This window comes from Amphiura filiformis, chromosome 8 (genome assembly GCF_039555335.1).
Source record: "Amphiura filiformis chromosome 8, Afil_fr2py, whole genome shotgun sequence".
Taxonomy (NCBI): Eukaryota; Metazoa; Echinodermata; class Ophiuroidea; order Amphilepidida; family Amphiuridae; genus Amphiura; species Amphiura filiformis.
Window position 1 is genome coordinate 64,429,468 of NC_092635.1, and position 23,781 is coordinate 64,453,248.

Here is a 23,781-nt window from a genome sequence, read left to right on the forward strand (position 1 = left end):
TGCAAAATGCAGCTGTGTAAATGCTTTTTCCTATCCTATAAGAAACTGAAATTTAATATTTCCGACTAATTTTGCTTGATCCCATCACATATTTTCACTAATGTGTTAGAAAAGAATGGTGATCTACTTTCATTAAAGGGCATATATATTACTCAGACAACATCATATCATTGGCAAGCTAATATTATGAGGACAATGAAAATGACTCCTTTTTTGAGAAAATAAGTCGTTTAAAATTGATATTCCGCAAAAACCAACTGTAAGCTGTGAATTCCTTCAAACGAGACAGATTTGACCTAGAAACTTAAAGGTGACGTCATGAAATAAAGTGTGACAGCTTTGAGAGAATGGACTGTCAACACTCTCAATGCACATAACGTATACTGTTTTTGTTATCAGAAAAAAACTCTGAATCAAGTATTACAAATTTAATGGTTTTTACACATATGGATAAAATCAGGCCGCTGCTTTATTATAAAGTCTACACAAAAAGTATGCAGACTTTATATTAGTAAATTGTGATATTACAATTCATATGCATATCAACTTCGATTAGAAATATTTGGACTAAAAATAAAAAAATATTTTAGATTAATGTTACCGTGCGAGCTTAGAATATGAGCGTGATGTATATCCATATTGTATTTGTTATGCAAATAAACAATTTCAATATGGCCTTTTGTTGAACCTTCCCGATTTCTTGTGGTACAATGTCACACATTATACACGTCCATGACTGAATATCAAAAGAGCTTATATCGAGGGCTCATGTGTATGTAACTCTTTGTGAACATTTACTCTTCATTTACTGTGACATCATCAGTTTCGATCAATCATAATCAATTTCGCTTCGAACGGGGGAAAGACCGTACGAGGCAGCACTTTACCTACACAATTTCTCTTTTTTTCAGGAAAAATACAAATAAAACAAGTAGACCGCCTAACGTATCATACGCTATTTTGTGCGGTTTGTATTGCAAGGAGATCACTGGCTTGTGCAACGTTATTTTTGTGGTTTGCATAATTCACTGACCTACAATTTACTCATAGACTAATTTGCAGTCGTTTATAATTTTCTCCAGCCAGGGTCAACAGGATTGTTACTGTTTTTTGTTGTTTTTTAAAGGAATTTTTATTCTATAATGATAAGGACACAATGCCATAATAATGGATACTAAATTGATTGCAAAATGATACCCCTTGCCCCCCCCCAATTTAACATTGCATGTATGGCCTATAACGTTGTGTGTGAGAGCATGGTTTTTGGCATTCAGGGAGACCAAAATGTACAGAATATGGGGTCATTGGTTGAGAGAGTAGATCCGTTTGGATCTAAATTATAAGGGGGGGGGGCATTGGGTGAGAATGACTTTTTAATAGGGTCTTTGTGTGAGAGCCTAAAGAAGCCTCGAAAATTGAATTTCTAGTTCTAAATGACTTCAAATGGCTTTGTCATTTCAAAGTTTTTGGGTGATAGATCTAAAGGAAATATATGGGGTCTTTGGTTTACACAGCATGTACTGGTAATGGGGTCTTTTGGTGACAGCGATGGTGAAAAAGGGGGTCTTAACAGCCCTACACATTAGGTGTTATTAGTTTTTGAGAAAAATGCAAAAATAGACGCAAATTTATCGAGGGGTGTAGTACCCCCTTAAAGGTCATTTTCATTTAGCATAGACCCGCTCAGACTCTACTCTATCCGTATCTTAATGAATGATCGGTCAGCCTCAACTTGAAATTGAGGATTCATCATCATTTGAATACATTTTGTTCTCCAGTCTACTGAGGGTTCGGTAAGTAAACAAAGTATATTGATATGGTCTTTCATTCCAGTTTATCTACTCTTGTATTCAATGAAACTTTACAGCAGCTTGGTTTACACAGGTTAATCAGCGCGTAAAAGGAAGACCGATTTATCTGGTGCTGATCGGAGAAAAGAAATAGCAGCAAATGGCGAAAAATTACGTACTTTTACAAGGCAAAAAGCAGCTTTTCTAGGCATTGTGGACATGGTGCCTTCGCCAAAGAAAGTTTCCTACTATAAAGACCTAACTTTTGAGATGGTTTGCATGTCGAAAGGTGCAAAATTAACAATAAGGCGCCCGTTTATAAATCCGTGTTCAGCAAGTCATCATCATGGCACTTGTAAACAAGCCGTGCTCGTGTCTGATTGACAGATGACGTCAGACGCGATAAATTCTTTTTATCTCTGTCTTTAATTATAGCTTACCTTGCATGAACACTGGCCATCTGTTTTATTACATACGCTACCAAGACTACCATCTGGTGAGCACCCACAAGGCTGACATCCTGAATTGGTCAGGATCTTGAATCCATCTTCACATTCTGAGCATGTTGGAGTACCAACACCTGGATAGCAATCACACTCCCCACTCTCAAGGTCACATTGCTGACTTATAGATCCTTGAAGGTCGCAATCACAGGGCTATTCAAAAATAACAATATTAATTGAGTGCACTGTATGATACATCCTATATATCGTCACTGGACGGGTAAAACCTGATGTGTACTTTTTGCCCTTGAACATGGATGAAGCAACCTCTCCAATATCAAGTCCACACCTACAAGGCTTTATCCATGTTAAAGGGCTAAAAGTACATATGAGGTTTTTCCCGCCCAGTAACAGTTAGGACGCTGGACAACCAATTCTTTAGAAATGCATAGTCGCGCTAAAAGTCGATCGATACATGTTAAAATCAGCACAATTCAGAGATACACCTTTTGCTATGAAATTTATTTTCTCGGTCAAATATAAAGCAATATTTTTTTTTTCTTCAATCTTCTTCTTCTTTCGTGTCCTTACATCAAACTGTACTTATCCACTGAGAAACACACTTTTGTGCCCGTTGAGAAAATTGCGCCAGATCGTCTGTCGTCACAGGATCTTCCAAAAGCGGGCATTCCAGCAGATGCTGCATCGCCTGTGGCTCTTGTCCACAATCACACATGGTCGGGCCACTGATGTATCCCCATTTGTGAAGGGTATCCTTGCAACGTCCAACACCGGTTCGAGGCGGTTAAGGCATCTCCAGTTTGCCCAGACTTCGTTTGCTCCTGGAGGTAGTGATTCTGTGGGTTGAATCCCCATCTCAGTGGTGACTGCTTCAGATGAAAGCCTTTCTTTCCACATCTGGGTGCGAGCCTCTGATGATGTTGTTTGCAGAGGGAGGGTACTTGTGATGAAGCTTTTCCTTGACTTCAGCCGTCTGGTTGGTGGTGTGTGGTTGAAGAGGGGTGTCTTACGTCTTTGTTCTGTTTACGTCTTTCCTCTTTGCTTGCCACAGCTCTCCGGATGTCAGGTGGTGCGATACCTGCCAAGAGGTAGACCTTGTCCATGTTGGTAGGCCTTAGACATCCTGTGATGGAGCGGCAGCTTGCGTTGAGTGCAGAGTCTAGCTTCCTAGCATGTGATGATCTCTCCCAAGCAGGGCAAGCGGATTCCGCGGTGGAGAAACTCAAAGCCAGTGCTGTTGATCTGATGGTATCTGGGCTAGCACCCCATCTGGTGTTGGCAAGTTTGCGCAAGATGTTGTTGCGTGTGCTGACCTTGGCCTTGGTCTTCTCCACGTGGGCCTTGTAGGATAGGCATCGTCTTGTAGGATAGGCATAGTGCTTGGATATAAATTTTTTTTTAAATCCTGGTGTTAAAATTCAAGCATCATATTTTGTCTTTTAGTGTGATATTTTTAATTTTTATAGGCCTTTAGTTCGCCCGCGAGCTTTTTACGGAATTTATTTTTTTAGCGTCTCAAACTAATATAGTTTGCTAAAGAAAGATATTTCCCACCTCTGTAAAGCACACCGTGTGGGTCTATATATTATAGTTTTGTCAGAATTTCCGTTTTTATTTTACCCTTTTTCCCTTCATGCTCCAAAAATGTCAAAATCAGTACTTTATCTCGAGAGCAACCAGCAGAAATAATCGATATTTCAGTTGTTGTCAACCAGGTCCCTTTTCCATTGAAAACCAGGATTGCCTGACCAGCGATTTGGTAGCCCAAAAACCCAATTCTGGTAAATGAGGTGAATTTTGGAAATTTACTCCCGTGATAGCCTGCAATTTCAATTTATAGGGGCTATGGATTCCATGAAAACCATTTTGTCTGTTTGTTTGTTTGTTTATTTACCTAGGATGAGGTCCATGGGAAAATCCACTGTCCAAACCTAGAAAAATTTGTGTTATTAGAGGGGATTGTAATTTTCTGTCCCTCCTATCTCCAAGTGAATTTTGAATGACCCCCCCATCGCGGGTTGGCATTTTCATTACACCCTTCAGACTTGCGTTCGGGTTTGTTATAGGCCTATTTGTCATAATTTAGCGCTATAGGACCTACTTTCTAAATGTATAGCTATAGCCGTGCTATATAAATATAAGGTACCGGTATGTAATATTATGTAGGCCTATGGGGGTGGGGTGGGTACTCAACACATTTTAACCATGACTTACAATGCAAGGCTCATTGTTGCCATAAATGATTTTTCCTTTAGGTCATTATAATAGGTTGTTATAAACTTCCATGTTTAACCTTGTATTGTTTTGGCTGCTTCATTATGACTTTCGGTAGGTTTAAGCAATTTCAAACAAACACAAACAAAAGGCACTATACCCAGTCACCTTCATGACAATTGAAACACTAGGTAATTTCTTTGCTATATTGAAGTTCTGGCAACACTGTATACAGGCCGGGCACCCAGAGATATCGATCCACAATGCTAGTATTAGCCTAAGATTTCACGCATGGATTTGAAAATTTTTCAGCTGGTAGTCAAAAATTATGGAATCAAAACGGAAATTCTGACAAAACTATGATATATCGCTCACGGTGATGTGCGTTAGAAAGTAAAAAAAAATCCTTCTTTAGCGAACTATATTACTTTGAAAAGCTAAAAGGTTGATCCAAAAAAAGGCTCATGGGCAGAGTTGAAGCCTAACAAAATCGAAAATCATACACTAAATGACTGAATTTCACGACTAAGTTTAACACTAAGATTTGAAAAAAAAATACAGTATCAAGCATTACAGTTTTTCCTGACATTTACTGAAAAAATGAAAATTATTGCTTTTCATTTGACCGAGAAAAAAAAATTTACACTGAAAAGGTGTAACTCAAACTTTTGTTCATTTGAATACCAAATTCGATCGTTTGTATTGCCTTATTAAATGACTGAGTGAGCCTTGCAGAACAATAACAATCGGTTGTCCAGCGTCCTAACTGGTAACGTTATAATAATTTATGTAAAATGGATGGATTACAAAATAACTTACACTTGATGTAAAATGGATGGCTTTGTTTAAAAGCCATTGCCTAAAATTAATCAAAATTCATTGTGTATTTTTGGAACAAGTATAGTTGTACTAATAATGAAGCGGGCAAATTGCAAATTAAAAATATGAGAATAATCTGATAAAGACAAAATCCAACATTTAAAAAAATGATGGCAGGATAAAGATATACTCTACTTTTAATGACTACATGAGCAGACGGCATAGGACATGTTGTTCAAAATAGACGCATGGTCAGCAATTGAAGAGCTTATTTCCACAACCCCATGTGTCTCATTTACTTGTGAGATACAATCATAATTTCTTTGACAAGTTTGACATTAGCAACAATGAGTTGTACCATCAACAAGCTATTATTCAGCTGATTATTTACCATAACAATGCTGCATAACAATATGCAGACTATTGTTCTCATTTGGGAGACAAAGGCCTCACACAGTATTGTTACTGTGCGTCCATCCACTTTTTGCTTTGTAATGGTGCATCCAACTGTAATTATAATACCTAGCATCACAACACATTGTAATATCACACATGGAAATCAGAAACATGGGATAGTGGACTTAACACAATATGGAAATAAGCTCTTCAATTACAGATTGAAAAACAACAGACTTACAGTGGAGTTTGCTGTCCAACTCCAATGGTCCCTTTTTCAGGATCTCCAGCATGCGGTAGTTCGGTAGAACCACATTTGGTAATCAGTTCTTTAGCCTCAAACCTCTACTCTGACAATTGTTGCTCTTTAGCTCAAATTTGAAATTTCATAGCACCCCAGCCTTTAATTTGGCCCAATTGTAGTTCACTAGACCCCCCAAAATATGTTGAAATTTCAGTTTAGAAGCCCTTATTTTGCCTCAAGATCAGTTCTCAGTTCCCAAAGTTTGACACTTTGTGCCCCACACCCCTATGAGTCGACTTCCCCCAGGCTTTGCCCCCCTGACACGACATAGACCTTCAAGGGAAGATAGAAATGAGTTAAGCAAAGACCCTGTCGCTCTAAAAGAAAAGCAAGAATACTTGACCAATCAATACCTGACAACCGTTGTCTCCATCCAGACCCCATGCAAATGTAACACAGCGATCACATCTCCGTCCTGCAGTCAAGGTTGGACATACACACTGACCAGTGGTTCGGTCACAAACTTTGTTTGAAGTGAAACATTCACAAGCTGTAAAAGGGAAAAAATTGCAGAAGATGAATATTATACAAAGATGATATGTGCTGGGGATGCCATGTTATTGGCATGTATTAGTGTATACAAAGATGATATGTGCTGGGGATGCCATGTTGTCGGCATGTATTAGTACTAGAATATTATATGTGCCATAATAATCTTACAACAAAGACTTTAAATACTCAAATGATTGCACAATTATCCTGAAATGGTGGAAACAGGGTGCAGCTACCCCCCCCCCTTCCCTTCCCCCAATAAAGTCCACTTTTCAGGTTAATGACAAATGTCCAAATTAGAAAAAAAAATAAACAAAGGGACTATTTGTTAATGATCAAATTTTCAAAATAAACAACAAAGGGCCATATGGGGGGAGGAGGTGTGAAGCCCATTGCATGCAAGCATTGGGGGGGGGTAAGGTTTACATTTTGGAAATTCTGCAAAAACAATTTTGCAACTGGCCTGCATAAAGAGCAGCAGATGGAGAAGATTTCACACAATAGAAACATACAAGGGAAAAGATGACAGGAAAAACAAGAGTGTGAAAAACATAAATGGAAAAATTAACACATTCAACAATAAGCTAAGGCTTGAATCCTGCAGTTGCTAAACAACGGAAGAAATAGCAGTAGCTCTACTTTTCATTTTTGATTTCATTATTAGTTTATAAACAAATGCATTGTTCCTATGTAATAGCATGGTAATATTCGTATTGCGCGGACTTGGATGTCGACCTTTTCCCATGATACATCACGATTTTCCCATGATACATCACGATTACACCGCAAACCGCTGGCGGCGCCCTTATTGCGAATAGCGAGAATTAATTACTGCATATTTTCACGGCCTATCGCGTAATCACAAAGGCATGCAACACTCTATTTCGTACACGCGAAGGCACGCAGCGCTGGCGTGATTGTTAGACACGGCACGATCAAACAATCGGCCCTCATGAATATGCGAGATTACATCATATAATACACGGGGACTTTGACTGGTTGTACGCGCTCTGTTTCTTTCTCCTCTGTGCAGCCCACACAACCCCATTCACAAACTAAATAGACTTCAAACATGCACAACTACATAAACCATCATAGAGTAAAAAAAATTATATAAAACATAAATATAAATAATTTGCTTGTTGCCTTTCAAAAAACAATTTACACTTACGTGTACATCCTGTACTTCTAAAGTTGTAATACTGCGGTAAGCACTGCGCACACTGACGTCCTCCTACCCCTGGTTTACAATTACACTGCCCAGTATACGGGTCACAGTTATTGTCATAGCTACCAGTTAGATCACAGCTACATGTTTTGGCTCCGTTGAAGTAGTAAGTTGTCAAGGAAAAGACGGCAGGTAGACATATTGCTTCCTCTGTGGTGTTTACTCTATTCAAATAAATAACATCGATTTCAAAAAGAACATCTTTAAACCAAATTTATCACTCTTGTACTTTATTTAGTCATATTGAGTTTCAAGATAAAATTCACATTGGTTCATTTGCCTGGTAAGGTGGGGGAGGGGGGCTCAGTTCAAAGGACTACCAAATGGTAGGGTCTCATTTTCAGACCTCAGCTGTAAAAATGGCCATATTTTCCATGTCAATATTGGTATAAAAATTTTTTTTTTTTCGAAAACACTATCCCAATTTTACCTACCAGGTGCCCGAATTTCAATTTTGTTGTTTTTAAATTTATAAAAGTTTTTGCAGAATTCTGCACAATTTGACCAAAAATCTAGGCCTTGGATATAAAAATGGGTCATATTCTTTTGGAAAATTGGTATGTATATATATATATATGGGGTCAATTTCAGATTCTCTGGAGGCAAATCCCTAACCAAGCAAACTTGCTTCATTTACAGCCTGGCAACTTCAAAAGAACAAGATAATTATGCTTAATAAAGCCATATAATATTTCCATAAGAAATAGAATTATCTTTTTTTGTATAAAATTTTAGTTTTCACTGTCAGATATGTCTTCTTTTAATTTAGACGCAAACAGACGAGGCAATTCAAAGAAAATCGCTACTTAATACCAGCACATGTCGCCAATGCGAGCCACTCATTCGAACGCGAGTCATGTCGGTTCTTTTGATATGTCACAACTGCCCACACGCCATGTACGTACTGTGTTATGCACATTGTTCAACTAATATTTCCATTGTAAAAATAAAACGATGGTTCCTGTAGTTTATTCAAAATCTCGGATTGAGGGCGTTCTCATCAGCAAATGTTATAATATTGCTTAAAAGTTGATCATTTCTTGTTTTTTATCTGAGTTCAAACTCTACTCATGATTCCAGGATTAAAAAAATATATATCCTGTTTTGCCAAATGAAATTTAGCTAAATCCTTATCTTTTAGTTCAAACTAACTGGTAATAAAAGTAAAATTGTAATAATTTTTAGCTGCATATCTACTACATTTTCCTATTGTTTTCCACTCTGATCATACCAATTAACTTACTTCATATCATTAGTAAGCACATTACATGTAGTTGTGAATTCTGTAGCTCTTGCTGCTCCCAGCAAATCAACTGGATTAGAAAACTCCTTTGGAATAGCTACTGCATAATCCTACAGATATAAAACCATACAGAATTTACAATGTTTTCATAATCGGTGGCTTCAACCATTTTGTGGACATGACCCCATTTCTTGAAAGTCAGACCACTCATGTGCCCAAACATCCCACCTTACTCTTGGATAGCCTTACAACCCCTGGCACATTTTAAAATCCCAATCCTCCACACACATTTTGACTTGCAACCCTACGCAAAAACCAACTACTGTATAAATCCCCACACAATCGTTCCCTGTTGTGTTTATTTGTTCTTGTGCAGAATGCGTATCCCCATTACCTACTTGTATAATGCTGGGGAAACGATTAAGCATCGGCAATGATCTCCTGTACTTGCGTACATTTGTTTGTGTGTATTGTATATCGACTGCTCACATTAGACCCAGTTTTAACCACCGTTTATCAGTGGGAGCTGGTAGCCTAATAGATAGAGCATCCGTCTAGAGATCGGAAGGTCATGGTTTTGAATCCCATACCGGCACAATCCCTTGTTTTGTTTTTTTCAAGTTGTGTTGTGTGCCGGTCGGGATTTGTGTTTATTTATTGTCTTGTTTAATTGTAACACTTTGGGTTGGTAAACTGTTCTTTCTTTCTTATTAACTATAATCGGTGTCCTCTTGTAGCGAGCAATCGTTCTTGTGCAGGATGCATATCCCCATTACCTACTTTATCTTTCGTTCACTATTTAATTTGCATTTAATATGTGATGCTTGTACTTGTTTGCATGTTAAGAAATGATACACAAACACGGATTATTTATATACAAGATTGGAACCAGTGTAAAATGAAAAAATAATATGTGACATGATCAAGGGGAATGAGTCACATGTCGGCAATTTGAAGTTTTTTACATTATTTTCTGGCAGTTTACAAATGCTACATTTTGATGCAAACCCCATCAAAACCGGACATCTGGTTACCGAGTTATGAGCAATTTATCAATGGCTGAAAACAATATAAAACAAAAGAATTTGAACACTGTTTTTGCCAATATCTCAGAAACAATATTAGCAACATCCGACTCATTCCCCTTGATCATGTCACATATGTTTGGATTGGATAAAGCTTATAGCGCCTATTGTTATGAGGTTATGAATTTATGGCAATGCCCTGCAATTGAATTGGATGTCAAAATTTAATTTTTTCCTAGTGTCAACATATGTAAAGTATGCTTACCAAATACACCTTGGCTCCACCTTGCGTGTTTACTGTAGCTTCCACAAACCAAGAACCTGGTCCTAACGTAACATCCTCACTATTACCAAAGGTTACTGCCTGTGAACACCAGTTAGGACACAAAGGCAACACAACAGCTCCTTGCTGAGGGGTACCTTCTGTGTTACCTACAGGAGAAATGGCTACGTCCACCTGGGTAGGACCATCATTTGCAACACGCAATACAAGCTGGAATATTCCACTCAGCTGAGAGATAGAAACTGTAAATGATGCAACTGTGCTAACCTGTAGATTTGGAAGTTGTTAAAAAAAGTACATTTTAAACAATTTTTTAAAATAAAAATGCCCTAGTCAAAATGAAAGTTGGGACTTTAAAATTATTTCTTAATGCCCTGGTCAAAATGAAAGTTGCGACTTCAAAATTATTTTTTAACCATTTACTGAGTATGACTATGTTTAGAGTGCACACCAGTAAATAGAAATCTCCTATACCCTTGGAGGAAAAATCAGTGTTTCGAAAAGTGAGAAAGTGGCCTTGCACTTAAAGTAATGCATTAGAAAAGACACTGCACTGACTGTTTATCTGACCTGCAACTTGCAGAAAGTGTAAGTTTTGAAGAGCCAAGTCGCTCTCAGGTCAAGAAAATGATGTTTTCTCGGACCCTGTTTGTACAGAAAGTCAATGGGAGCTATTTACCGGTGTGCACCCGTGAGGATGGTAGTATTGAGAATAAAATACTAGACTTACAGCACTATATTATACTTGTAGACAGAGATAAAAAGACTAGTTTGCGTCTGACATCATCTATCAATCAAACTCGATCAATATTCTATTATTGACGCAGATAAAGAAAGTTGTATAGCGTTTCACTGATGTGCTGCATTGTATAGGGTGCACAACTTATAAGTTCCCCCCTACATATTTTTTAAAATAAATCGAAAACTATTTGACAAAATGGGTAGCCTTATTTGTTTTACACATGTGGACCAAATTTTAGCGTCACACGTCATTGCGTTCAGTCACAATGGTTCATTATGTAAAAAAAGGAGACCATTTTAAACGGTGTTAAAAGTTGCATCTGAGTACAATTCTCAAACAATACAGTAGGCCAGGGATATTCATGTGTTTGTAAAAGAAAACTTAATCTTTGGTATTCTTCTTCTTCTTGAAAAGCAAAGCAGGTGTTTTATTCTTTTCTTTTTAATGATAAATGTCTGAGATGGAAGGGATATGTACTGCGGTGAGAATAGACCACATCGCCAGTAGTTCATCACATGTGAAAAGTCACATTTTAATAATGCCGCGTTTGCCCGAATTTCTTCGCGGTAGAGCAATAGGTTTGCTGGATGAAAAAAAAAAAAAAAAAAGCCCACATCATTCCATAAACCATTAAACAACAAATCAGGGACTTTGCTGCTTCAAGAGCGCACACCCTAGACAAACCACTTAATAACCATCGCAACCAGGATCAGCTCCCCGAGTTTCGTACGGGGTTACAACGAGACAAATTAGCAGTGAGTTTCTTGTCCAGGGGAATTTCAAGCTAACTCAATTTTTCCACGAGAGCATATTAGACACCACCAGGGTTCGAACCCGCAACCTCTCGCACCATAGTCGAACGCCTTATCGATTGAGCTAACTTGACTGAAAATGTACCATTGAAAGAAATTGCTCGTCGTATGGGAGTTGCGCCTAATGCAATTCGAAAATTGAGAACAAAATTTCAGTTGACAGGAGATGTGAAAAATCAGCCGAGAGCACCTCGTCGACGTGTCACGACTGTTGGTCAGGACATGTCTATAGTGAATCTGGCTGAAACCCGTCGAAAAATGTCTGGCAAGTTATTGCGTTTCAATAAATTATGTCGTGCTCGTTTCCCAAACAAATTTGACTTACACATTACGATTTTCATAAGTTGTATCTGAAATTGTCTTTCACCACGTTATCTCTTTACAAACACATGGACATGCCTAACATACTGTATTGTTTGACAATTGACTCCTATGGACTCAGGTGCAACTTTTAAAACTCCCTCTTTTTTACATAATGAACCATTGTGGACAAACGCAATGATGTGTGACACTACAAATTGGCCCAGATTTGTAAAACAAATAAGGTGACTCACAACTTTTTACAATTTTACATTTCGTTAAATAATTTTCAATTTATTTCAAAAAGCATTAGGGGGGGGGACTTATAAGTTGTGCACTGTACATTATAGACTGAGCTGAATGGGCTATGCTTGTTCTTTTCATAATGATTATTTTCTCAAACAGTTGAATATATCACATTATTATCGTACAATTTAAAAACATTTCGGTGAAAATGCAGTTAAATATATGTGTTGAAAGAAAACAGCAATCGCAGCTGAGTGTATTGAACTTCCAGTTAGTGTATTGAAAACAAAACCTGAGTTTTACCTGACAACAAATCAAATTTTCTTGTAAATGGCAATATCATATGGGGTACTGAGCATGCGCAGATCGTAAAAACATGTATGAATGGAAACGCTGCGGTATCTCATATCGTGTAAGTGATATGCTTAGCCTGAGTCGCTCGGCCTATCTCAAACAAAATTGCCATGCGTAGCTGTTGAAGAACAAGTGGATTTGCCGTACTATCACAGCAATTTTTGACATGAAGATATAGGGATGATGATGCTGTGCATGGTGACTTCGCAGGAGAGTTACACATAACAAAAAAATACACAGGTACACTATTTTGCCTCCATGCACAAACATGGCAGAATCAATACCGAGTCAGCCATGACCTTGATTACCATTGCTATGAGGACGATACGCAGATATATATATCTGTAGACCTTGATCAATGTGGCATTGATGCTGCTATCAATCACTTGAAACATGCATTTGCCCCCCAATATTTTTCTTGCCCCCCTACTTTTCAGTCAAAAAACCCAAAATACGTAAATTTCAGTTTTAGCGGCAATTTTGCTCAAAATTTATCGATTTTGGCTACCCCTGAAATTCACTTTGTCCCCCCCCCCCAAAAAAAATATTCCTGGTGCTGCCACTGGATAAACTTACCGATCCAGACAGTGTCACATATCCATCTCCTCTGAAGTTGGGACGGTTCTGTTCATCGCTCTCAAAATTCTCATGACCAACGTATTCAAACTCTGAACTGATGTCATGTAGGGTGCCATAATAGGCCATCTCTGAAACACTATAAAAGAAAATCAAACTCTGAACTGATATCATGTTGGGTGCCATAATAGGTAAAAAGGTAAAGGAGACGATCCTGTATAAACAGTAACCGGAGTGCCCATCTCTGTTTCATTGGCGATTGGGCCAGACTCCTCCATGTAATGTTGCTATAGGGGGATCGCTACACCTCCTCTACAACGAGTCTGTTACCTTCACAGCATTTAAGAATGCTGGTACCCATTTATACACCTGGGTGGAGAGGAGTATAATGGAGATAAAGTGCCTTACTCAAGGGCACAATATGATGGCGTCGCCGGGGCTCGAACCCGCAATCTTCCGATTATGAGTCGGAGCTCATTCCGCGCGGCCACCGTGCTCCCTAAATAGGATATCCCTTAAACGCTGTAAAAAGAAATCAAAACTCTGAACTGATGTCATTTAGGGTGCCATAATAGGACATCTCTGAAACACTATAAAAATTTTTATTTGGCTGTAAAGGCAATTTGCCTGAGTACAATTTCATTGAGATTCGAATACCTCTAAATGAAAAAAATAATATTCGGCATAATTATTGAAAGATAAGATATCGCAGTATGCATTTTGTCTTTACCTACATCTGCTTCATTTTGTTCCTGTGCCATGCAGGTAACATTTCATATTATGAAATTCTAGCAAACACACACCACCCAGCAAACACAAAAATTATTTCAAAATGTTACAAACTTGGATGTTTTTGTTTTAGTAAAATAGTTTTTAATATTCAAATGTCGGGTTATATGAAGGAAATGAAAACGTTTTTCAAAACTTTTAATTTTATGTAAAAACAAAAACTACAACAAAATTATTTTGAAAAATGATGTCAAAATGTTATCACAAAATATTTGTTGACAAACAAATTTGGAAAATATTCTGGCAAGTTAGAATATTTTTAAGTATGTTTTCAAAGATGTTTTTGAACATTATCGAAATATTTAAACCTTTTTTTGTAAAATGTTTTGTAGTTGCTGGAAACACAGTTGCTATATTGTCTGGTCATACTAAAATATTGAGGCAACTCATATCCTATTCACATAGGCGTAGATCCTGGGGATGGGGGGAATAAATCCCCCCAATATGGGGGCTTGGTCCATACAATCATCCCCTCCCCCCCCCATGCTGATGCCTGTATGTGGGTGTCTGACCAAATTAACCTCATATTTGGCCATTTTAGCCCCAAAAGTGCCATTTTTTGTGTGTTACGCGCACATTTTTTCAACTTTTGCACCATATTTCACCAGTTTAGCTTCAATTCTATCACCAAAAGGTGATGGATCCACTATACTTCAAGAAATTTTTTCCAAACCCATCCCCCCAATGTCAAAAAGAAGTCTATGTCACTGCCTATTCATACCTGCTACATGCACGTCCCTGTACATTAGGCCTACATGTACACTGGCCAGCAATCTTATTACAAGCTGGAGTCACTGCTCCCCCAACATCACAGTCACAAGCTGCACACCCATCTGGGTTGTCTGCTGATAACCCAAAGAAGCCATCTTGACATTGGTCACACCTACGGTCAAAGATGTTGGCCTTGCAAGGACACTGACCGTTGGACGTTTTGTTGCAGGTGTTGGATCCATTGATAGTTCCTGAGGTAAAGCAGTTGCAACCTTGTACAAAGAGAATATTTGAAATTATTATTGGGAACTAATATTGAAAGAGGATATGGTCAATAAATTTCTTTGAATATAATAAATTACTAATTTACATACAGGGTCTTAGCTAGAAATTGAGGTTTGCCCATCATTTGAATAAAAATGCCTGTCCTAATTTGACCTTAAAACATTTACCAGACCTCTACAGCCCATTGGGGGTTCAAAGAGTTCAAACATGTCTTGCTATGGCCTTGCTTTGCAAAGCTGGTCTACTAAAAGGGTCAACAGCCTTTGTCAATACCTACAATTATAATGCAGCATCTGTCAAAAGCATTAATTTTGCCCATCCCAGGAGCAAACTCGGTCTAAATAAAATGATGGCCAGACGGGTGGCTACACTATTTACATATCTGAGTACAGGCAAGAAATTTTCAATGCACAGCAAAGATTTTGTGACATGAATTACAGGATATTGGGAGTATGTGCATCTGCAATAACAACAACAACAATAACAACAACAACAATTGTTCAAATTCTCTTATATATCAAAAGCATACCTCAACAAATCACAACTATTACACAATAGTTCAGTTCAAATTAAGTTTTTGTATAGTTTACTTGTAATTGGTCCCTTTCTAACATTGATGGCATTTTGGCATGTGGTGCAAATAGGGAAAATACTACATGTATATTGAACATATTTTTGGACAGTAGGCCTACAGGTGATTTTTAGAATTCTTTTGTTTCAAATCAATCAATGAAAATACAAGATTACTTCCATGGGTCACTTACTTAGGCATCCGTTTGGGTTAGCGTCTGTAAGATCATAGTATCCATCCTTGCATTCATCACATTTCTGGCCTTGAACATTTGGTTTACAATAGCAATCTCCAGGTACCTAAAGGATTAACACCAGCAAAAATGTGATTAAAAAATATCATTGCCTTTTTCCCATTTCGTACTGCTAAAGACAAATCTTTTTGCATATACTTTTTTATTGCTAATACATCTGTTTTCTGCATACCTATGTTACAATTTGTTTTGGTGATTTAGTAATATTATAAATTTTGTGACTGCATTTTGGCGTTTTCAATGCGTTTTTAAGCTTACCGGGAATTAACATTGATATATATGGTCCTGCTCCTTTTATAATTTTTCTTCGATCGTTGGCTTTGCAAATAATAGTATGTAGATTGGCTCTGAATAAGTATCGTAGTCCTCTCGGTGGGTTTTTTCATGATATAATTACTTTGAATTCCATGTAACAACCCAAAATTTGCCTCTGAATTCAGGGTTCAAGGCTGCTTCCGGATCAGCCGTAGACTAAAAAAAAGTGCACGAGTGGCGACTATGGTTTTATACTTCCCGCATTGATCATTGCGTCTATGCCTAATAATATACTTCTTTGTATATGTTGATTGTATCAAGGTATACAAAGAATTGGTTGCATATATTTATTTGGTTAGTATGACTAAAGGGATAGACCCTTCATGTACTTTTCATGCTTTTCTATTACGTAAGATCTTTACCTACAGGCATGTGTCCGGGGCATGTTCAAATATTGCGTAATGCTAGAGTTGAATATATTTCTTTGACATGGAGTAGGATGTATTGGTTTGGTGGCCGAGCGGACTAAGGCATTGTGATCTCTTCATTGCTATGTCATATTTTTTCTTATGCTGCTTTATTTATGTATTTATGTAGTTATTTATGTATTTATGTAGTTATTTATGTATTTATGTATTTATTTATCTATTTATTTATTTATTTATTTATTTATTTATTTATTTATTTATTTATTTATTTATTTATTTATTTATTTATTTATTTATTTATTTATTTATTTATACTTACTTACTTACTTGAGTACTTACTTACTTACTTACTTACTTACTTACTTACTTACTTACTGACTTACTTACTTACTTACTTACTTACTTACTTACTTACTTACTTACTTACTTACTTACTTACTTGCACTTACTTACTTACTTACTTACTTACTTACTTACTTACTTACTTACTTACTTACTTACTTACTTGCCTTTACTTACTTACTTACTTACTTACTTACTTACTTACTTACTTACTTACTTACTTACTTACTTACTTACTTACTTACTTTTTGATTGATTATTTGAACAATGTGATGATTGAGTGAGCAGATTGATTGATTGCTATACTTTAGTTGTGGGACTTCTATTTGAAATGACAGCATACATTAGTATTGATTCTGGAAGATGACTACTAACCTTTCCAGGAGGCAACATGCGATCATTATTAGCCACACATTCTCCTTTCATCACTATTTCTAAATTAGCATCTTCTCTGGTTCCTGGTATATGACAATTACAAGGCTGACAAGCATCTTCGTCGTCTTGTTGCCTATCAACTGGACGGTAGTAGAATGTCTTGCATTCATTGCAGTTGATACCTTGAATAACAAATATATTGAATTCGTCATTTTCATAAAATAAAAAAAAAGAGAGAAAAAGAAAAAGAAAGTGAAAACGCATAACCACACACACTTGCACATGCACATACCTACCCATAAACACTTGCTAACGAGTGTGTGTACACATAAACACTTGCTTGCACACATGCATACTCATAAACACTTGTGCACTCCTGTGCGAACCCATAAACACTTGTGCCATGCATGCATATCCATACCTATAACACTTGCACCGCTCCAATAAACAGAAAGAAAGAAAAAGAAAGGCGAAAAAAGAAAAAAGAAAAAGAAAAGAAAAAAAAAAAAAAAGAAAAAGAAAGAGAAAGAAAGAAGAAAGAAAAAGAAAAAAAAAAAAGAAAAAAAAGAAAAAGAAAAAGAAAAAAAGAAAAGAAAAGAAAAGAAAAGAAAAGGAAAAGAAGGAAAGAAAGAAAGAAAGAAAGAAAGAAAGAAAGAAAGAAAAGAAAGAAAGAAAGAAAGAAAGAAAGAAAGAAAAAGAAAGAAAGAAAGAAAGAAAGAAAGAAAGAAAGAAAGAAAGAAAGAGAAAGAAAGAAAGAGAAAGAAAGAAAGAAAGAAAGAGAAAGAAAGAAAGAAAGAAAGAAAGAAAGAAAGAAAGAAAAGAAAGAAAGAAAGAAAGAAAGAAAGAAAGAAAGAAAGAAAGAAAGAAAGAAAGAAAGAAAAAGAGAAAGAAAGAGAAAAAAAGAGAAAGAAAGAAAAAGAAAGAAAGAAAGAGAAAGAAAGAAAGAGAAAGAAAGAAAGAAAGATGAAAGAGGAGAAAACAAGTAAATTGGTAATTACTTGATACATAATTTATGTCCCCACCATATTTGCTGTAATACACTCTATACAGTGCGCAAAATAATTAAGGCACCAGTTATGTTCGCCCCTACATATCCGTAACAAAAACAGATGTCATAATTGGAACCAGCAGTCAATAGCTACATCTTTTAGCTCAGATTTAAGACCTCATTTGATCTAAAAACTCAAGGAAGTTGCAGTTTGATCCATTGCATGCCCTATTCATTTGTACACAATGTATTCTCCAACAAGAGAACTAGCGCAATGCTTTCCATTGATTAGTACATTATAACTAGCGTCCTGCTGTAACTTGTAAGTGATTATATAGAACATAAAAGTGCAGTGTTTGATTTTGTTTCTTTTTCCTTAGGTTTTAGATCACCTTTTCTTTAATTCTCAACTAATGTCAACAAATGAGGTGTTAAATCAAGGGTACAGGTACTGGCTTCTTGTTTTAATTTCGACATGTTTGTCTTTGTTTAGGATATGTAGGGGTGAACGTAACTGGTAGCTTGATTCTTTTGCTCACTCTATATAGTACTATAGTACTTTTTACAACGGTAATTCCCATTAAAACCTACGGATTCTTCATGCTAATCACAAACATCTCAACATTTGATTGGCTAGTAGTCATTCAGTCTTTCAGGTGCTGCACCACCAATAAACCTATGCCGACCCTTGAGTGACCTGTAACCTCAAACTGGGAATACCCAATTAACCACCTTGTGTCAGTGGTTCTTGTGGCCAGGTTTGATCAAAATCAGACATAGCATCTCAGAGAATTTTGTGATCCTAGTAATTTTCAGTAGATATCCACAAAAAAGCTTATTCCCAAAATTTCATTTGATTCCGATTTTGCGTTTGCGAGTTATGCATGATTATGTGTATTACACTGCTCCATAGGCCACTGTTGTAACCAAAACAAAATTCAAATTTGACAATATTTTGGCTAAAGGAATTAATCTGCAAGAAAGTGTTGGTACATAAACATTATGTAGCCAGAGGTTTTCAGTGGTATAAAAATCTTTTTTGAAAAAAGTTGGTGGGGGGGGGATGAGGCTGTGGATCACGATATGTCCTTTTAATAAAACAAAGTTATACAAAAGATCCTTACAAAGAAGGAAATGGCAAGAACATATGTGACATGATCAAGGGGAATGAGTTGCATGTCGACCCTGGTCGAAAATGAGATTTACACATGTTTCTAAAGAAGACATTTGGAGCTTTCAGAAACTGAAAATCCCATGTTGATACAACTGTTCTTTGCAAAGCTATGTTAATTTATAAATTGCTGAAAACAATATAAAACAAAAGAATTTTGAACATTTTCTTTGCCATACAATATCTCATAATTAATATTAGCAACATCCAACTCATTTCCCTTGATCATGTCACATATAATAAGGCTACCTGCAGTGCATATCTTAAAAAAGGGAAGGGAAGGGAGCAACAATGAAAACAAAACTAGAAAAGAAAAAAAGAAAGGAGAAATGAAATGTACACAAAAATAGAAGAAACAAAATTAGATCATAAAATGAAGCAAAATTATGCAAAAAGGAAAAGAAGACTGACCTGCTGTATTATTTTGACAGCCCGTACACACACCTCCACCATGCAGCTGACCATCAGCATTTATACTTTTATTCAGGTTGCCAACATTAATGTCATAGGAGCATTCATCACTATGTTTAAAGCAGTTACATTCTGAAACAAGAAATACACAATTGCATTTTTTAAATATTTGTTAAACCTGTATCCGAGGAATGTTAGAAATTTGGACATTAAGATATTGATATCCATACATTGTAGCATCCATATACCGGGTGGTATGTGATACTCCGTACCACAGTACAAATGACTATACCGGGAGGGATGTGATACCCGTACCACAGTACAAATGACTATACCGGTGGGATGTGATACCCGTACCACAGTACAAATGACTATACCGGGTGGGATGTGATACCCCATACCACAGTACAAATGACTATACCGGCAGGGATGTGTTACCCCGTGCCACATTACGAATGACTATACCGGGAGGGATGTGATACCCGTATCAGAGTACAAATGACTATACCGGGAGGGATGTGATACCTGTATCAGAGTACAAATGACTATACCAGGTGGGATGTGATACCCCGTACCACAGTACAAATGACTATACCGGGAGGGATGTGATACCCGTATCAGAGTACAAATGACTATATACCGGGTGGGATGTGATACCCCATAACACCAGGGTTGTCACTACGCTGGATGGGGCTGTCTGGTACTCACAAAAAAAAAATTAAAAACAAAACAAAAAAAACATTTATTTTATTTTATTTTATTTATTTTTACATTTACGGAAGTGGATCTGTATTGTGAGTTGGTTGTAACAGTTACATTATGCTGCATATATTTTCTAAACATTTATTTGACTTTGTATGAATACATCTTAAAAGCATCTATAGTTTGATCAGCTCGTAATCGGCGGGCCTTATAACATCACAGATTAATATCAATATATTTTATTTGCAGAATTGTCTTGCGACATCTCACCAGAAGTTATTACAAATTTTTAATTGAAGTCCTATACTTTGCCTTCTTTTTAACAAGCAAAATATAGACCAGGTAACTATATCGCTCTTAACATAGGTTTACTTTTTGGCGTAGTGATAAAAGCCTAATAATTCCCGCCGATTAAGAGCTGATCAAAGTATATATGTGACAACACCCTTTTAAAAATATTGTGAAGTATATTCTGCTAATAAGGAACACTTTCTACATGAACATTTGCATATACACTCACACCCACACTGTAGATTCAAACCACATGCACCTGTTGTGGAAAATTAATTGCATGTTATCAAAAAGAATGCATTAAGCACCATATGTTGATATATATTAATCACTACATGGTAAAATGTTGGCTAAGGAATTATAAACGAATCATCCTATGGTTTGATCAGGCCAAAAAAAAAAGGTTTGTCTCAAAGCTTGCGTGTGGGTTTGTAAAATCGCACGATTTGACAAAAAAGAAATGCGGAATTTTTTTTTATTTCAAAATACCATGAAAAAAGTCGGGAATAAAAAATTTAAAAAAATCGCATTTCGCATTTGTTTTTCAATTTCTCGTGAGCTTTGAGATAAACCTTTTTTTTTTTGGCCTAATACATAGGAAATGTTAGGCTTTCATCACTACGCAGAAAAGTATATGCACGTTAAAGCCTTGATGTACAATTTCCTTCAAATTTTAAATTTGTTATTATACTCAAAATGCTGAAATAATATTAGTAATAATTATCAGAAAGGGTTTCTGTTTATTTTGAGCTAAAATAACATGGTTAAGTGAAAGTAACCCTACTGGTTATTTTGGCCATTTAGCATGCAGTTTTATAGGAGGACATAAAGTCATAATTTATGACTTTAATGACTTTGTTGATCTTTGCTCTGTTGACCTACAAACACAACAAACTTGGCCGATTCCATTTAGGTGCAAGTTGGGACATGTGTGAATATTACAAATATGCCAAAAAATCAGGTTTGAAAAAAATTAACCAATTTCATCTTAATACTAATTACGGCGTGTCCGTCCGTCCGTCCGTCCTCTGTCCGCGCGCTATCGCATTCGCGTCCCGCGAGTTTCGCGTTCACGTGGTGCACTATCGCGTGCTCGCGCTGCACTATAGCGTTCGCGTCCCGCGAGTTTCGCGTTCACTATCGCGTGCTTTCGCGCTGCACTATCAGCGTGCTTTCGCGGTGCGCTATCGCGGAGTATCAGCGGGAGTGTGCGCGGAGTACAGTCCGCGCGATCGGAAAAGCATTACAGTGTGACTAACAGGTGCATCTCATCGGACCAATAATTATAGGCCTTATTTTCAACACATATTTCAATATTAAGATACCGAACACGTGCACACACCAAACACGTGCATGTAGGCCTATTTTTATGATTATGGGTAGGCCTACCGAAGTAAGCATCACACCTTTAAAACAAACAGAGTTGATTAAGTTGTGTCTTGGGTCTTGATCATTGAGAGCGCATTTCTTAGTAGTTTAAAAAGTCAGGGCAGGTATATGGGTAACGAGTTTGGGTAATTAGAAATAGGCCTATCACGAGAAGCGCCCGACCCGAGAACCGCGAAATCTAGTATATTATAAGATCGTACATTATGGCTTTAAGAGTGCTACTAGTTGACCTGTCTGATCTTTATTTTGTGTGTTAAAGAAAGTAGACAAAGTATAGGACTTGAATTAATAATTTGTGATGCTTCTTGCGAGATTTCACAAGAAAATTCTCAAAATAAAATATTTTGATATTAATCGGCACTGTTATAAAGTCTGCCGATTACGAGCTGATGAAAGTATATGGGTTTCTAGACCATCATTCTTTCAAACTGAGCTCCAAATGCATGTATAAAGGGCTATTCCAGGGTTCCTGCTGGATGCAAATTCTTGCGTCCAGACGCAAAATTGTATTGGACGCACTGTTCAACAAGCTGCATCAATGCCTTGCGTCTTTAAAATCTCATCAGGAAAATGGAAAGAAATAGCCAAATATTTGCATCAAACTGTGATGTAATGCAATGAAATACCAGCAATTTGGGGGCTTTGTAAAATTGTATTCCCTGTTGCCCAACACGTCAACATGTACGGACGCACAAAAACTTTGTGTGACGCGCATTTCTCGACCAGGTTTTATAGTTGTGCGTCCGATTGGGCGCTTAGAGTTTTTGAAGGCTAGCGAGCCTTGGGCTATTCAGTTGAAATCCATACACCTCCTAAAGATGACATGACCTTAACTTAGCTTCTACACAGGGAGTGTGAATTTCAGATAGGGTTACCTGAATGGGTGACTACATTAGAAATCTACACCCTACGCAAGAGATTTTAAAGGTCATATCTTCTACAGTGGGGGCAAAGATTTCAACTGGAATAGCTCAAAATCTACACCCTATGAGATTAAGGTCATATCTTCTACAGGGGGTGTATAGATTTCAACTAGAATAGCCCATTATATTTGTTTATATTCTAATAACATTATAGGCTAAAGATTCAAAGTCATTTTTGACATCAAAATCAATATATCTACTGAAATGATACTATTTACCGTGCCTTAAGAAATCCTAAAACTAACATGTACATGTAACCATATTTAAAGGTCAAGTTGATCAATTGAAATAATCTATTCAAATATTGAGATTGATAGTTTTGGACGTTGATATAATTTAAAGATTTAGACCTCGTTTACACAGAGAGAAGTCAACTTCAATTGCGACATTGAATTCAGATTGTGACTAAGTATTAACATGAATTATTTGTTGACCGAGTGTTTACACAAGTACATGGTAGTCGACTTCAAAACAAATTGTGAATTTGACTTTTATACCATTGTGATGTCGACTTTTAATTTGCATGTTCGTTTACACTGCAAAAGGTGAAGTTTGAAGTCGAGTTTGAATTCGACAAAATTTGACTAATAGGGTCTTTGATCGAATCTT

At 36.8% G+C, this 23,781-nt stretch overlaps 1 protein-coding gene across 1 annotated transcript in view; it reads right to left on the bottom strand.

Moving 5' to 3' along the window:
- LOC140158409 (laminin subunit alpha-1-like) overlaps positions 1 to 23,781 on the bottom strand; it is a 161,869-nt gene that overhangs the window by 112,721 nt on the left and 25,367 nt on the right. The window contains 10 exon segments of the mRNA XM_072181501.1: positions 2,231 to 2,446; positions 6,341 to 6,477; positions 7,651 to 7,871; positions 8,951 to 9,060; positions 10,241 to 10,525; positions 13,289 to 13,427; positions 14,799 to 15,060; positions 15,838 to 15,943; positions 17,298 to 17,479; positions 19,868 to 19,999. Coding sequence (XP_072037602.1) covers positions 2,231 to 2,446; positions 6,341 to 6,477; positions 7,651 to 7,871; positions 8,951 to 9,060; positions 10,241 to 10,525; positions 13,289 to 13,427; positions 14,799 to 15,060; positions 15,838 to 15,943; positions 17,298 to 17,479; positions 19,868 to 19,999 — 1,790 coding nt within the window.